Raw genomic sequence first — 17129 nt, forward strand, 5'->3', positions numbered from 1 at the left:
TTGGGGTTGAGTGGGGGCAGAAGTGGATGATGACCCCCCCACTTACCTCACCAATCCAGCCATTTTGCCTTTTGCTCTGGCCTGCGAATAGAGGGCTCGGCCCACCGTTTTCTCCTTAACAAAACTAGTAAATGTTGTGCCATCCACAGTCCTAAAAAATGACAGAGGGCCTACAGTTGGTCCAAATAGTAGTCTTAGCACAACAAACAAACAACAGGCCAACAACCCAACCAGGCGGACTTAATGAATTATTTAATTTTGAACCTGCAGGAAACACGGAGACGTTTGCATATTTCACAGGAGACCCTTTGTCTGATAGTGTGATTAAGAGAGGTGAGGTGGGCTTCCGTCCTAAAAGCTTCCTCTCGCATATTGTAGTGTTTAAAATATTTCTTCCTAACGTTCATAGCAACACTATTTACAACGGCCAAGACACGGAAGCAACCTAAGTGTCCATCGACAGAGGAATGGATCAACAAGATGCGGTACATATATACAATGGAATACTACTCAACATAAAAAAGAATAAAATAATGCCATTTGCAGCAACATGGGTGGACCTAGAGATGATCATACTAAGTGAAGTAAGTTGGACAGAGAAAGACAAATATCACATGGTATCGCTCATATGTGGAATCTAAAGAAAATGATACAAATGAACTTATTTACAAAACAGAAAGAAACTCACCGACTTAAAGAACAAACCGATGGTTACCAAAGGGGAAATGTGGAAGAGAGAGAGGTAAATTAGGAGACTGGGATTATCATATACACACTACTGCCTATAAATAGATAACCAACAAGGACCTACTGTAGAGCACAGGGAACTCTACTCAATATTCTGTAATAACCTAAGTGGGAAAAGAATTTGAAAAAGAATAGATGCATGTATATGTGCAACTGAATCACTTAGCAGCGCACCTGAAATTAACACAGCATTGTAAATCAACTATACTCCAATATAAAAAATTTTCTAAATGTTTCTTCATTTTCCAGTTTTACCCTTTAGATTAAGGGTTGTTCTCTTGTGCATCCCTTCGGAATGACAAATGTGCCTAGGATTGGTGACTGATAAGTCACTAGTTATCTGGGTGACTTTTGGTTTATAAGATCATTCTCCCGTGTGTTAAGGATCTGGGGTGGCCTGGGGGCATTACGCTCTCCTGTGAGGGTAGAAAAGAGCAAAGAAAGATGAAGAAAGGTGCTTGTCAATCTCTTTGCAAAGTTTGTGTTTATCTCTCCAACATCTCCCTCGGGGACCTCTGTGTGCTCATGTCACCTCTGTCTCTTAGCTGGCCGTCACCTAATCCGTCCCAGTAATGATTAGCTGGAACAGTCGAATGACAGAATTTTAGAAGCAAAATGGAACATCTGGCCTTCAAGTGGGCAGTATCTCTCCCCAAGGAGGTATTTAGAAGTGCGTGGAGAAGTTTTTGGCTGTTCTGATGACTGAGAAGGGCTACTGGCATTATGGGACGACCCCAAGAGTGCTAGACATTCTGTAACGTGAGGTGGAGTTTCCTGTCCCAAATGCCAACAGCATGCTTGTCGAGCACGCTTGGTTCACTTCTGTAGGTGAGAGAAATCAGAGCCAAGGAGACAAGCGACCTGCTTGAGGTCACACACTTGCTCAGAGGCAGAGCTAGAACTGGACCCCGAGTGCCCAGGTCGGCACTATTTCCATCAAATCATGCTAAGGTTCGAAGACCAAAAAGTCTTTATGACAAAAGGAAATAATCTCTAATGGTGGAATATTTGGAACCTTGATAAATAGGCAGCAGAAGTTTTTTGACTGGAGATGGAGGTCTGTGCGGTTCATATTAAATTATGGTGATGTAAGGAGCTATCTTCTCTGATTTATACATTCAGCCGGGAGTACGGAGAGATCAAAATAAACAGATATTTCACAATTCTGTCTTTCATCACCTCAAATCGTCTAAGGAATGAGATGGGGATGAAGGGAAAGAATGAAGGAAAACAGAAAGATGAGATACCTGGAATATCTAGTCATATAGTTTAAAAATAAGAATTTATTAAACTAGTTTTAATATAATTTTTTAGACAGTGTCATATAATACCACTACATAAAAGCTTTTCCTTCTACATTTGCTTTTTAGAAAAGGCTGACTAAAAAAAATTTTTTTGGAAATAAATTTCTCAGACAATTTGAAGGATTCAAAATCCATGAATTCCAATTCCAATAAGTCCAATTCCAAGTCACAAATTGCCTTTTGTTCCCCTCACCTTTGTTTTGTTTAGAAAATATAATTAAAATGGCTCTGCCACTTTTAGAGGCCAAAGTGCTTGGTATTTGAACCTTTTATTTTATTTATTCCTCTATTGGCAGAACAGGGAAAGTTTACCCTTGATGAATAAAGCCTCAGGGTGGGAACAAAATTACTGGCCTTCACTATTTGAAAGACATTTGGGTGGTTTAAAATTTTTTTATTATGGAAATCTTTAAGTATACAAAAAAATAAAATAATGTAAGACACCTCCATGAAACCATCGCTGAGTTACACCATTATCAATACTCAGCCAACCTCCATTGTCTATACCCCCTCCTTCCACCTCATTTATTCTGAAGCCAATCTCAGATAGCTGACCATCTCATCCTTGAACACTTCAGTATGCATTTTGTAGGGAATTTTTTAAAACTTCTTTTGTGAATAGAACTAGAGTCATTGAGTAGGAAATGGAACGGATTTCAATTAAGTGGCAGAAATAATTCTAAGCGCTGCCAACCACTGAGTGAATTGCCTTGGAAAGTAGTGAGTTTATCATTAAGGAGATATTCAGGTCAAGCCTGGATAGTTCACTTGTCAGTGGCTACACAGAGGAATTCAAGCACTGGACACGTGACTGGATTTAATCAGCGGTTCTCCACTTTTTTTTCCCCGTAAAGAAACATGTGATAGATGATGTTGACCTGCAACTTCCTACACACTCATATATGGTTTCCTGTAACCCAGGGCAACTCCATATATTTTTCTCTCCCCAAGTAAGTGGGAGGTTGTTACCACAGAGATAGGCTTAAGGATGCTTTACTTTATTAGAAAAGAAAAGCAAATGCTTCACAAATTCTGTTACTCTGAACAGAAGCAAGACACTGGGACCCACCCCAAGATGACTCTTGGTGTCCAGGGGGTCCACAGCTCTGAAAGTGAGAACCACTGGAATAGGTGGCCATTAAGGCCCATCCTAACTGTGACGGGGTTCGATTCTGTGAGCAGAGCATATCCAGTTTCTGGTTCTGCACAGGAGTTACTCACATGGAGAAGTTGGAGATGAAGGCTCCTTTGGGAATCTGCACGTCGAACACGACATTCTGAGGCTGTGGGGAGTGGTTCACCACTTTGGCCTGGATGACAGTGTTGGCCATTCGGGAAGTGATAGTAGACCGGACTTTATAGCTATAAAGAGTCACTTGATCAACATCTTCCTGTAACTGGCAAGAAAATACAACCGTACTCAGAGAAAAATGACACAGAACTTCACCACGTATTCAATGTTAACATTGGTCCATTTTATTACAAACAATTCTAAGGCATCATTAGGCATATAACTCAGGTATTACTAAGCATTCTCCTAACTTCTTGGAATACCCCTCAGGCAGAAGCCTGAGATATCTTTTTTTTTTTTTTTTGTCATTAGTAAACTTTAACGTGCCCTTTTCAGAACCAAACAGATTAAAGATTAAAAAAGCAAAGTCATAAATTAAATAAATATCAACAACAATAAAAATAAAAGTCAGAGGAAATATGAAATTAAAATAAATAAAATTTAATAACAAAAGGCCTGAGATATCTTGAAATGCCTTTCAAGTGCTATGAGTCTATTGAAAATGATTTTTTTTTTTTTTGAAGATGTTGGGGGTAGGAGTTTATTAATTTATTTTTGCTGTGTTGGGTCTTCGTTTCTGTGCGAGGGCTTTCTCTAGCTGTGGCAAGCGGGGGCCACTCTTCATTGCAGTGCGCGGGCCTCTCACTATCGCAGCCTCTCGTTGCGGAGCACAGGCTCCAGACGTGCAGGCTCAGTAGTTGTGTCTCACAGGCCTAGTTGCTCCGCGGCATGTGGGATCCTCCCAGCCCAGGGCTCGAACCCGTGTCCCCTGCATTAGCAGGCAGATTCTCAACTACTGCGCCACCAGGGAAACCCCGAAAATGATTTTAAAGGTTAGAATACGAGGAGAAAATGGTTGTGGGGAAGCAAGATTGGATTACAAAGGTGCAGGAAATAACTTTGAATGCAGGGCCAGAGGGAAGGAAGGATGCAGGACTGCAGCGTTGGAAGGGGACCTGGGCACTTCCAGGGGTACGGTGGGGTGGAAGACACATGAGGTCCCCAAAGCCCCACACTGCCACCTACCTGCTTCAACCTTATCTATTGTAATTTCACCTTCTTGCAGTCCTCTTGTCCTCTCGAAAATTAAAACAAAATATGAGAATGCTGATGGATGTGAGCAAAGAACAGAATATCTTGCAGAGGGCGTTTTGATGCAGTTACTGGTCCAGTACTCTGGACCCCTTATCCCAATCCTTCTCTACTGATTTAAGGCAGTTCCAGTATCCATATGCTCAAAGACAAAGTACTGCAAACACACATCTTTTAGGAGGTGACTCTAAACCGTCAGGATTATGGCAGTGACGTGACCCACTAGGTGTTGCTTTTTTCTCCGAAAGGTTTTGCTTATTTCAATACTAGGTGTCATTTCCCTAAACTTTGTCATCCAAGATTAAACCTTTCAACACATTAACATCCAGCCCACCTCAAGCTGAGATAAAACCCAGGCTACGTTGTTTGTCCTTCTTTCCCCTTAACCCAGAGCTTCTCACAGTTGTTGTCAGTTCAGAGCAGGAAGCCCAGGGAACCCCTTCCTCTTGATGTTTTCTTGCCACAGGAAGCTCTACCCCGAACAGCTCAGGGAATCGGGCCATTTCATGTTTAAGAGTGCTTTTTCCACACTCACGGCTTTACCCTCCAAAGCTGTTAGGTGTCCTATTTTAAATCAAAACTGTTCTGTTGGAATAAATACACAGTTTTTATTCCCAAAACACCTACAAGGTTGTCAAAAGTTGCGAAAGTAAAGAGAAGGGACATTTTCACTCCTGGGGACAGCTCTCCCGGCTGCATAGAAACTGCACCCTTTCATGCTGAATTTTAGACACACTTCCAAACAGAACTAGGCAAGGGGGTGTTTCGAAAGTCAGGTAAACGTTCTCAGTGATGAAGACAAAGGAGGCACCCGTATTGATTTCTCGATAATAGGTAACAGAAAAGTCATTCAGACATCAATGTTTAACAAAATCCAAGTAAACTTACCATCATTTCTCCAGATTCTCCGGAAACACTCCTCTGCGAAAGGAAGTTGGATAATCATTCTTCAGAAGCGTGTTGCTTATTACCTTGCGGGCAAAAACTGTTTTCTCAAAATACACTTTCTCGAAAGATATTTTTTCCTTCAGTGCTGAGCTATAACTCATTCACTGGAACCGAGACATAATTATCAAATATTCTTGAATGCTATTTTCCCCCTGGTGTGTTTCTGTGAACAAATGTCTCCGTCACTTTTTGGCTGCATGCCCATCATCCTTTGATACAATGCTAAAACCTATGTTTTCAAATGAAAATGTCCAGCCAAACTTAAGCTGAGTAGCACAGATCACCTTTATCCTGTCTATTTGTCTGATTGATTGTTTTCTCAGCAGCAGAGTCTTTCTTCAAAGCCAGGCAGTGGGAAGGCATGTCTGCCTCTTCCACTAGATGAAGCTACATGGGAGCAGAGACCTGGATGCGTTTCCTCCTTGGTGTAGCCCCTGAGTCAAGCACGGTGGAAAATTCTGTACTCAACCGCTATGCTAGAGAATTACAGTAAGTCCCCTACATACGAACCTTCAAGTTGCGAACTTTTGAAGATGCAAACGTGCATTCCATCAACGTCAGGCATGAGGGAAATTGCAGCTTGCCCTCCATCTCCTACTTCTGACGGTCCTTCAGCTCTACCATCTCCCACCTCCTCTCCCTCCTCCAGGCAGTAACTCTCCTTGCCTGTTCACTCGATGCCAGCCCCTTTACGCCAGCTGCTGTACTGTACTACCGTACTTTTCAAGGTACTGTACTGTAAGATTAAAAATGTTTTCTTGGGACTTCCTGGTGGCGCAGTGGTTGGGAGTCCGCCTGCCAGTGCAGGGGACATGGGTTCAAGCCCTGGTCTGAGAGGATCCCACATGCTGTGGATCAACTAAGCCTGTGTGCCACAACTACTGAGCCTGTGCTCTAGAGCCCACGAGCCACAACTACTGAGCCCATGTGCCACAACTACTGAAGCCCGCGCACCTAGAGCCCGTGCTCCACAAGAGAAGTCATGGCATTGGGAAGCCTACGCACCACAATGAAGACCCAACGCAGCCAAAAATAATAAATTAATTAATTTAAAAAATTAAACTTAAAAAATTATTTTAAAAGTTTTATTTTTTGTGTTTGTTTTTTATACATTATTTGTGTGAGAAGTATTATAAACCTATTACAGTAGGCTTATAGCCGATTGTGTTAGTTGGGTACCTAGGCTAACTTTGTCATGCTTACGAACAAATTGGACTTGCCCAACGTGCTCTCGGGACGGAACTCATTCGTATGCAGGGGACTTACTGTATCCACATGAATGACTGTCCTGTGGGCATGGAAAACTGACTGGCTTTAGAGTGATGGGTGAACCTTTAATGTCAGATGGATTTTAAAGTAATAATTAAGGTGTGGGATATTAGTTTTGCTTGCCTGATTTGGGGTGAGTTGAAATTTTAGGGGGTATTATGTGACATAGCGAGGCCAACGACTGCCTTCTAGACTTTTTAAAATTGGAGCATAGTTTATTTATTTATTTAGTTTTGGCTGCATTGGGTCTTCGTTGCTGCACACAGGCTTCTCATTGTGGTGCCTTCTCTTGTTGTGGAGCACCAGCTCTAGGCGCGCGGGCTTCAGTAGCTGTGGCTTGCTGGTTTCAGTAGTTGTGGCTCATGGGCTCTGGAGCACAGGCTCAGCAGCTGTGGCGCACGGGCTTAGCTGCTCCGCGGTATGTGGGATCTTCTGGGACCAGGGCTCGAACCTGTGTCCCCTGCATTGGCAGGCGGATTCTTAACCACTGCGCCACAAGGGAAGCAGTGTTAGTTTCAGGTGTATAGCAAAGTGATTCGGTTATACCTACATATATAACTATTCTTTTTCAGATACTTTTCCCTTATAGTTTATTACAAAATACTGAGTATATTTCTCTGTGCTATACAGTAAGTCCTTGTTGGTTATCTATTTAATTTAATTTATTGTTTGGCCGTGCTGCACGGCTTGCATGATCTTAGTTCCCCAACCAGGGATCGAACCTGTGCCTCCTGCAGTGGAAGCGTGCAGTCCTAACCACCGGACCACCAGAGATGTCCTGGTTATCTGTTTTATATACAGTCGTGTGTATCTGTTAATCAACTTCCTAATTTATCCCTCTCCCCCTTTCCCCTTTGGTAATCCTAAGTTTGTTTTCTATGTCTGTGGGTCTTTTGGACTTTTTGAATGCAATTCCCAACGATGACGTTTTCCCTTTTAGATGAAGACCCTGACGTGAGGACTTGCCTATTGGGTTTTAATATTATCGGTCTACAAAAAGCCTGGACTTGCAGCAGGTCAAAAATTCATACCCACACAAAAGATGTCATAGGTCAGCTTAGAGTTGCTTCCACAAATACCTCCTTTTTTAGCACCTGGGCTCTACATGGGAGAAGCCAAACCCTTCTTGGCCCCCTGGAGAACTCTCCCCATGAGTTAGAGCATTTTGTCTGTGCTGTTGCTGGCATCTGGGAGGAGACCGCCAGCATGGTCAGGTCCCTGAGCAACTCCCCGAGACAGTAGGGACCGTGACTAGGTAGGAGAGCATGTGTGGCCCCAATAGGAAGTGTCCTAAGAGGAAATTCTTCCATACAAAGCAGTAAAACTATCCCATAATCTTAAACTTTGAAGAAAACAAGTAGCAACGTATTCTCTAAGGGGCCAAGGTGACCATTACAGTTTGAAGATGAACAGACAGCCATGTGGAGGCTTCCCTTTATTTCAGCTGGACAGTGTTTCCCCGGGGTGTAAAACCACCAGACTCTTTGCTGCTAAAAAAACATGCGCTTGAGAAAATGTAGCAAAAATCATCTCAATCCTTTTCTTATTTCTTCAATCATGATCTCTTTCACTTATTTTCCCTTTTGGAACTGAGGTTTACTGTACCTGGTACCTCCGGTTGTCTGGCACAAATTGAAATTTGCCTGGGGCCAGTTCCACAAGGTCTCCATATTCTGCAAACTTAAAAAAGAATTTAGGATGTTTATTTCTATCAACAAAAAACAGGGAGCTGGTGACAGGCATAAGGTACTGTATTCAATATATTATTTTGTCTTGTTTTCTATATCTCTGGGCGATCTCATTTTTTCATACAATGATTTTTTTTAAATTGAAGTATAGTTGATTTACAATGTTTCAGGTGTACAGCAAAGTGATTCAGCTATACATATACATATAATCTATTCTTTTTCACTATCTTTTCCCATACAGGGTATTACAGAGTATTGAATAGAGTTCCCTGTGTTATATATACAGTAGGTCCTTGCCATTTATCTATTTTATATATAGTAGTGTAATATGTGCTAATCCCAAATCCCTAATTTATCCTTCCCCCCTTTTCCCTTTGGAACTGTTAAGTTTGTTTTCTGTGTCTGTTACAATGATTTTTTTTTCTCTCTAGTTGCGGAGAGCAGGGGTTACTCTTCATTGCAGTGTGCGGGCTTCTCATTGCGGTGGCTTCTCTTGTTGTGGAGCATGGGCTCTAGGCATGCAGGCTTCAGTAGTTGTAGTACATGGGCTCACTACTTGCAGCACGTGGGCCCTATAGCACTCGGGCTTCAGTAGTTGTGGCACACGGGCTCAGTAGTTGTGGCTCGCGGGCTTTAGAGCACAGGCTCAGTAGTTGTGGTGCACGGGTTTAGCTGCTCCGTGGCATGTGGGATCTTCCCGGACCAGGGCTCGAACCTGTGTCCCCTGCACTGGCAGGCAGATTCTTAACCACTGTGCCAACAGGGGAAGTCCCTACAATGATTTCTTTAATATATTTGTTTGCCAGTTACATCTCAGAGGTGAGTAAATGAGAGTATCTCCAAATTTGCTGGAGGCAGGAGTTCATTTCTGAGTTTGCCTGAAGATGATGGGATATCCAAGTAGGGGTTACAGTAGCCCAGTGATCAGGTAGGTGCCTGGCAGAAGTACTGGGTAGATCTTGGGGGCATCAGAGGTGTCTTACTAGGTAAATGTGGACCATTATCCATTGAGTTAGAAATGGTGATGTGAAAGGAATGCCAGTAAGTGACTGAAAAAGCACAAACACATTTGGATATCTTGCCTCCAACTCCTGGCTTCGTCAATGAGATTTCCAACATACTCTGGTAGTTTTTAAAGTGTTAGAAAATATGATAGTTTCTAGGCAGATAGGGTGATTTTTTTTTCTTGCAAATATGCCATCCTGTTCTTTGGCATCTTTGTAGGTAATCCACTCTGTAAGTAGCACAAGCCACTGCGCCTTCTAGGATATTCCCAGAATACATGCTGCTTTTCTGGCATCAAAATAGCTCTTGGGGCTTCCCTGGTGGAGCAGTGGTTAAGAACCCGCCTGCCAATGCAGGGGACATGGGTTCGAGCCCTGGTCCAGGAAGACCCCACCCACCCCGTGGAGCAACAAAGCCCATGAGCCACAAATACTGAGCCTGCGCTCTAGAGCCCGCGAGCCACAACTACGGAAGCCCGCACGCCTAGAGCCCGTGCTCTGCAACAAGAGAAGCCACCGCAATGAGAAGCCCGCGCACCGCAACGAAGAGTAGCTCCTGCTCGCCGCAACTAGACAAAGCCCGCGTGCGGCAGCAACAAAGACCCAACGCAGCCAAAAGTAAATAAATAAATAAATTTATTAAAAAAACAAAAAAAAAGCTCTTGTATGACTTTCAGTCCAAGACTTTCAATACGTTGGGGATGATCAAGGGTCTGAAGTGAAGACCTTGAGCTCCCCAGGAGTTTGGGACTGACATGTACACACGGCTATATTTAAAACAGATAACCAACAGGGACCTACTGTACAGCACAGGGAACTCTGCTCAATATTATACAACAACCTAAATGGGAAAAGAATTTGGAAAAGAAGAGATACATGTATAATTGAATCACTTTGATATATGCCTGAAACTATCACATTGGTAATCAACTACACTCCATATAAAATAAAAAGTTGAAAATCCTTATCACAAGGGGAAAAAGCTGTAACTATGTATGGTGAGAGATATTAAAGCCATTGTGGTGATCATTTTCCAATATATACAAATATTGAATCAAAAAAAGGGTAAATACAGGTTCCAGTAATTATAATAGTGAAGACGTCTACTCAGATTAATTTTATCATGAATTTCCATTCCACACAGAATACTGTCCTTGAATAGCAACAGGTAACAGGTTATTTACCAAGCTAACATATGGGGCCGACAGCAAGGAAGTCTTCTGGAAGTACTTACTTCTGAAAGTCCGTTAGTGGGGATTTCGAAGCCCTGTGATTCAGAAAGGAGGAAGCAGACAAGAAGGCACATGAACCCCTCCATCGTGCTAGGTTGCTCTGCCCAGCTCTCCAGCGCCGGGTCTGGGAAGAGCCCACTGCTCCCTGAACCACGATCAGAGGGACAACAGAGCCGTACAGTTGGTTTTCAAAAAGAGAATTGAGAGAAAAGAGAAGAAGACAGCTCTCAAACTTTGTTCCAAAACAGGACAAATATTTGTTCTGGAGTTCAAACTTAAGCTGGGGGGGTGGGGGGGTGGATCACATACCCAGAGGTTATTCAAACAGCAGAGCTGGGGGCGGTCCCTGGGCTGTGAGAGCAAGGCAGCGTCGGACAGATGTGTAGTGTTTTTTTTTTCCTTTTGCTGATTTCTGTTCATCTTAAAATCAGAGAGACCTAAGATCAGCGTCATCTTCTTTGAAAGACCAGGTGTGGCACGTGACTGAGAAATCGAGTCAGAGAGGAAAAAGCTAAAGTGAAAAGCTTCTGGAAACAGAAGCCTTTGGTTAAAGTGAAAGCAGGAGGAATTTAGGAAAAGTGGGAGAAGAAACCCCACGGTTTTCTGAGCAAAGCACTCACTGGCAGTGTTTCTTCCTCTCCCTTTGAAAACCGAGAACCTATTTCATGAGAGAACTGGGCAAGTAGCAGTGTGGGAGGTTAGGCACCCCTTCCTTCAGCAAGGAAGTTTCAGGAACCTCTCTGATTAAGAGAACAGTGTCTGTTCCGGCTGCCCCTGGTCAGCCTCACTCAGGTCAGCGGAAAATCAGTTCTCCCCCCAGAACCAGAGACAGCCCCGCCTGGAATCCCTTCCCGCCCATGGTCGTGAATCCTAATACCAATGTTAACTAGGATTTATTGAGCCCTTTGTGGTGTCATGCACTTTTCCCTACATTAACTTTAACCCCCGGTTTTCTTTTCAACTATAAAAGAGCCATGTGAGATGTGTACTACGTTTACCTTCATTCACAGTGGAGGAAAGTAAGGTTAAGTATCAATAACTGATTCCACATTTCATGGTTAGCACGTGGAGACTTAATTCAAGGTCAGCCTGACCTCAAATCCTTTGTTGTTCATGACCACGTCCAGGAGAGGCAGCCTGGGGTCCATCTCTGGGATCAGTGTTCCAAGTGTGAATTTAGACTAACCATTACCTGTAGTTCCCAAGCTGGGTGGCCAGTGTACTTGACGAAACTTTTTCTTGAGGCTCTAGTCCAGACATCTGCTTGAACAGGGCCATGCTGTGGACCCCAATGTGGCCAGCTCCCATGTCTTTTCTGGCAGTTTCCTTTGCCAGGATGGAACTACGGCTTCCTGCCCAAGGTTCCCTGATCCATCACCTGGTCCGGGTCTTGCTGCTGAAAAAACCTCTACTTTCTCAAAGTTCACTCCCACAGGGGAACTTGCACCCACATGCAAACAGGAGGTCTGCGATGGCCTTTGAAACCTGGTGATGTAGGGCTGTTTTCCACCAGATCCGTGCTGACCAGACTCAGCTAGTTTCTGTGGATCTCAGACACTCATCTTGAGGATTACAGTGAACCCAGGACAAATAGGTCACTTCTCTGAGATTGCCCTCTGATTTTGTTCAAAGGGACACGGTTTAAAGTTTATTTCAAAAACAATGCAAGTGAAGAGAGGAAATCAAAAACCATCCCAAAAAAGATAAACTGACATATTAAAATATGCAAAATGATCTTTAAAAAACTACAAATTTATTTGTTAAATCCAAGCACATGCCCCAAATAATCAGAAGTCCTGGTTCAAATGTAATATAAAATGCAATTAGATTAAATTTATCTGTAAGATTATGAAGGGTTACTGATGATTGTTTTAAAAATGTTCAACTGTATGCTGTTTCGAACAATTACACTTTATCTCCAAGAGACAAAAACAGACTGAAAGCATTAAAATCTATCTTATTTATTTCAAATACTTGAAAATGGGGGTTACAAAGTTGGTATAGGGTTAAAATAGATGTCATAGCAAATAATAGTAAAAAGAAGGTCAGAAGAGAGAATTAAATCTAAGATTATTAATTGTATGCAAATTGTTGTGAAGTACCTCTCTAGGAATTGTTCATCTTGCAAAACTAAAACCCTGTCCCCATTAAACAATAATTCCCCATTCTGCCTGCCCCCAGCTCCCGGCAACCACCATTCTATTTTCTTTTTCTATGAGTATGATTACTTTACATACATCAATCACATAAGTGGAATCATCCAGTATTTGTCCTTTTGTGACTGGCTTATTTCACTTAGCATAACGTCCTCATGGTCGATCCATGTTAACGCCTGTCAGGACTTCCTCCTTTATTTAAGGCTAAATATAATAGTCTATCATATGTATATATCACATTTTCTTTCTTTTTTTTTTAAAGAAACTGCTTTTTATTTATTTATTTATTTATTTATTTTTGGCTGTATTGGGTCTTTGTTTCTGTGCGGGGGCTTTCTCTAGTTGCGGCAAGCGGGGGCCACTCTTCGTCGTGGTGCGCGGGCCTCTCACTGTCGTGTCCTCTCTTGTTGCAGAGCACAGGCTCAGTAGTTGTGGCTCACGGGCCTAGTTGCTCCGCGGCATGTGGGATCTTCCCAGACCAGGGATTGAACCCGTGTCCCCTGCATTGGCAGGCAGACTCTCAACCACTGTGCCACCAGGGAAGCCCTATCACATTTTCTTTATCCATTCATCCTGCTATGGACACTTAGGCTGCGTCTGTTGAACAAGTGTACTTTTAAACTCTTCTCTGAAATACTTCATAATTAAACTTTTTTTTTTTTTTTTTTGCTGTATTAGGTCTGTAGTTGCAGTGCACAGTCTCTAGAGTACCCAGGCTCATTAGTCAAGACATGGGCTTAGTGGTCCTGCAGCATGTGGGATCTCAGTTCCCTGACCAGGGATCGAACCGGCATCCCCTGCACTACAAGACTGATTCTTCCCTGGACCACCAGGGAAGTCCCATAATTAAACGTTTTAAAAACAATTTAAAGAGCAAAAAAAGATCAGTTTCAAATCAGTTAAGAATATTTTCAGCAAGGAATAAAGGTAAACTTGGTGGAATAAAGAAAATCCCTTGTTTTACGTGCCACCTCATTTTGTTTAAATAGAATAGAGATCTAAGCTAAACAAATAAATCTATTAGCTGAAGGTAGAGCGGTGTTTGCTACGAATGAAGATGACGTGGGTTCGGATCATGTACATTGATTTGGTTTTGTTAAGTGTGTACTGCATGATTTGGGTAGTGAATTTACAGGCCCCTTCCCCTCCCCCCCAAATGCTTGGTCTCAGCTAAGAGTGAACGTGGTAAGCATTTCTGGGGACATACCAACTGATATGGATTGCACTTTCTCTCCATTCCCACTGTCACTACTCTCATTAATTTTTCTGGAACGATTGCGATGTTTTCTGGAGACGTCTTGGCTGCTGTTTCTGAATCCATCACACCACGGCTGAAGCAGCGTCCAAGTGCAGCTGTGAAGCGGTTACTCCCTGCTCCAAAGTTTTCAGTCTCTTTCTATAGAGGATCCAGCCAAGACTGATCTTCATGGTGGTCAGCCTGAGCTCCAGCCTACACACCACAAAGCCAGATTATTGGCTCACCTCCAAACCTTTCAACCAAGTGCTTTCCTCGACACAGTTCCCCTTGCCTGGAATTCCAACCTTTTCCTCCAATGTCTCTCTATTAAAACCACATCCCTCTTTCAAAGCCCGTCTTAGTTGCGACTTCCGTCACCAACATTTTGCAGCTTCCTCTGGCTGACATTCATCATTCATGTCATTTGAGGGCATAATTGCAACACACACCTCCATGCCTTGCTACATTTTCTCAAGTGTAGAGACCACACACTCCTTCATTCAACGCTCTTTATAGAGGAAGACAAATACCATATGATATCACTTATATGTGGAGTCTAAAATATGACACAAATGAACTTATCTACAAAACAGAAACAGACTCCCAGACATAGAGAACATACTTGTGGTTGCCAAGGGGGAGAGGGGTGGGAGAGAGAGGGATTGAGAGTTTGGGATTAGTAGATGCAAACTATTATATAGAGAATGGATAAACAACAAGGTCCTACTGTATAGCACAGGGAACTATGTTCAACAGCCTATGATAAACCATAATGGAAAAGAATATTTTAAAAAAGAATGCATATATGTATAACTGAATCACTTTGCTGTACATCAGAAACTAACACAACATTGTAAATCTACTATACTTCAATAAAATAAACTAAAAACCCCACTCTTTATAGACAGCCTACTACGTGCCCAGCACTGCGGACAGTACTCATCACAGTGCCTTTGAACATAACTGGCCCTTAAATATCAACACTGACTTGAATCACTGTTGGAAGGTGACCTGGGCCCAAGAGTAATAATTCTTTCCTTTCATACATTGTCCTTTTCAAAATATGTTCACATCGAGCTATTTAGCTCCCAATAATGTAACATAATATTCAATACCATCTTCAAAATCTAGAGTCTACCTCTTACTAGATTAGTGACTGTAGCAGGTTACTTTATCTCGCTGTAAATCAGTTTCTTCACTTGTAAGATGGAGCTATACCATTCCCATCATAGGGCGGCTGTGAGCAAGAGAAAGTGCAGAACGAGATAGGTGCCTGGCGCAAATATAGTGGCTGTTCTGTGCTTGTATCCTTACTGTCACTGTTCTAAACAGCAAAAGAAACCCAGCTTGGAATGTAAAACAGAATCAAGGGCATATAACTGAGAGTTGTCTCTATTTTTCGGCCTAAGTTTTCCCTTCAGCCTTTGAAATTGCACAGTGCTATACCTTCTGGAAAAATGTATCTTCTGGATACCGAAAGTGGGAAAAACACCCCCCACCTTGTGTAGGACAGGCTGGGGGAGTTCCCAGCCCAGTGGGTGCCTCAGCCTAGCCCTCATGGAAAAACCCTGTTACAGCTTTGCATTCTCTGCTGAGACAATTGACAAAGACAATTAAGACCTTATGGGTTGAGTACCAAACAGAACCTCCAAAATTTGAACAAAACCATTCACAACTTTTTTTTTTCTCAACTAAGAGGTCCAAGATAATCTCTCGGTGGATATCTTTAACAGTTATTAATGTTGAAATAAATTCCATAGTATACTGTGGATACTGAAGTTGAGAAAGTAAAATTAACATGGTCTAAAAGAAAGTTACTTAGCACATTTTGCTGTCTTCTGAGATTGCTAGTGTGTTGGCAGTGGTTGGCGGTGAGCAAGGATAATGTGGAACATTTTTGTTGGTCTGCTAATTAAAAAAAAGACCTTATGGCATGTTTTGCAAATATAAGGATGATTTCCAATATTCTGGCCCCTTCCATTGGTCATTTCATCTCTGATGACTATAATCTGATATTTGGAATGACCTCAGGACAAGCCAAGCTAAGGGCAGCCTGAGTCACGCTTCTCCTTTTATGCTGATAGCCTATCTCCAAATTCCAAGGTCTTGGGAAAAAACCCACCACGTTTGATCTCTCCTGCTGTCCAGAAGCGCCAGGCTCCCTATCAGAGCAGATGTGTATTCAGGTCACGGGGTCCTGCACCTGGGGCCTTTCCACCAGCCTTGGCCCTGTACGGCTGTCACTGGTGAATGGAAAGTATCGGTTGTACTTACATTCTCCCGGTTTTCAGCATGGAAATCGCTACTGCAAATGCTGCCGGAATATTCACTTTCACAGATGTGAGAATCAGTAGGAATCTAAGAGAAAAAAATTTCAGTACACTTCATAATGCTTAAATAAAAGAATAACTCATTTCGTGCCCAATGAGAATTCTTGGGAATATCAATACACTTGGGATTTGTGGCTCTGAGTGTAAGGCATGGTGGCTTAGATAACGGTGTGGTGATAATTATTGCACATTTACAAAATCCAGTTCTAGTTCTACCATTGTGAAAGAGTATATTTTTAAAAGTCCAAAGTCAAAGGTGAGCTAATGTACAAATAGCTGTATCTGACCCTTACTTGCTTGTTTCGCTAGTTCAGATGGGGCGTGATATGGCTCAGGTCTGTTGTCTACATGTATTTGAACTCTCATACCTTCCTTCTAGTAGTCAGGTTAAGATGTTCTGTCTTAGGTTCTTCAAAGATTATTTGTTTTAATTTCTCAAGATGATATTCCATTATTCTGTCACATCTTTTTTCCTCTCTCTTAGGTATAGGTGTGGGCTGCTGTAATTTGGGACCAGAACACAAAGAGATTTCAGAAGAAAAATGTTAGACATTGGGTAGAGGTTTCATGAGCTAAAAACACAAAGTTAGAGGGTGGGGGGCTGATTTCCTTGTTCATTCTTTTTAAAAAGTTGTTTATTTTATATTGGAGGATAGTTGATTTACAATGTTGTGTTAGTTTCAGATGTACAGCAAAGTGATTCAGTCATATATAAATACATATATATGTATATATACAGATTCAGATGCTCTTCCCATATAGGTTATTACAGAGTATTGAGTAGAGTTCCCAGTGCTATACAGTAGGTCCTTGTTGATTATCTATTTTCTA

The 17129-nt window shown here is 42.3% G+C and overlaps 1 protein-coding gene across 1 annotated transcript in view; it reads right to left on the reverse strand.

Moving 5' to 3' along the window:
• The window catches only part of ITIH2 (inter-alpha-trypsin inhibitor heavy chain 2), a gene marked incomplete at both ends in the record, with an annotated part of 37649 nt that extends 26988 nt beyond the window's left edge, over nucleotides 1-10661 (reverse strand). The window contains 5 exons of the mRNA XM_079700422.1: nucleotides 47-151; nucleotides 3273-3442; nucleotides 5323-5355; nucleotides 8257-8331; nucleotides 10578-10661. Of these exons, the coding sequence (XP_079556548.1) occupies nucleotides 47-151; nucleotides 3273-3442; nucleotides 5323-5355; nucleotides 8257-8331; nucleotides 10578-10661 (467 nt within the window). The remainder of the gene's footprint in view (nucleotides 1-46; nucleotides 152-3272; nucleotides 3443-5322; nucleotides 5356-8256; nucleotides 8332-10577) is intronic.
• Nucleotides 10662-17129: the final 6468 nt, after the last annotated feature.

The sequence above is a fragment of the Hyperoodon ampullatus genome, assembly GCF_949752795.1.
Source record: "Hyperoodon ampullatus genome assembly, chromosome: 3".
Classification (NCBI taxonomy): domain Eukaryota; kingdom Metazoa; phylum Chordata; class Mammalia; order Artiodactyla; family Ziphiidae; genus Hyperoodon; species Hyperoodon ampullatus.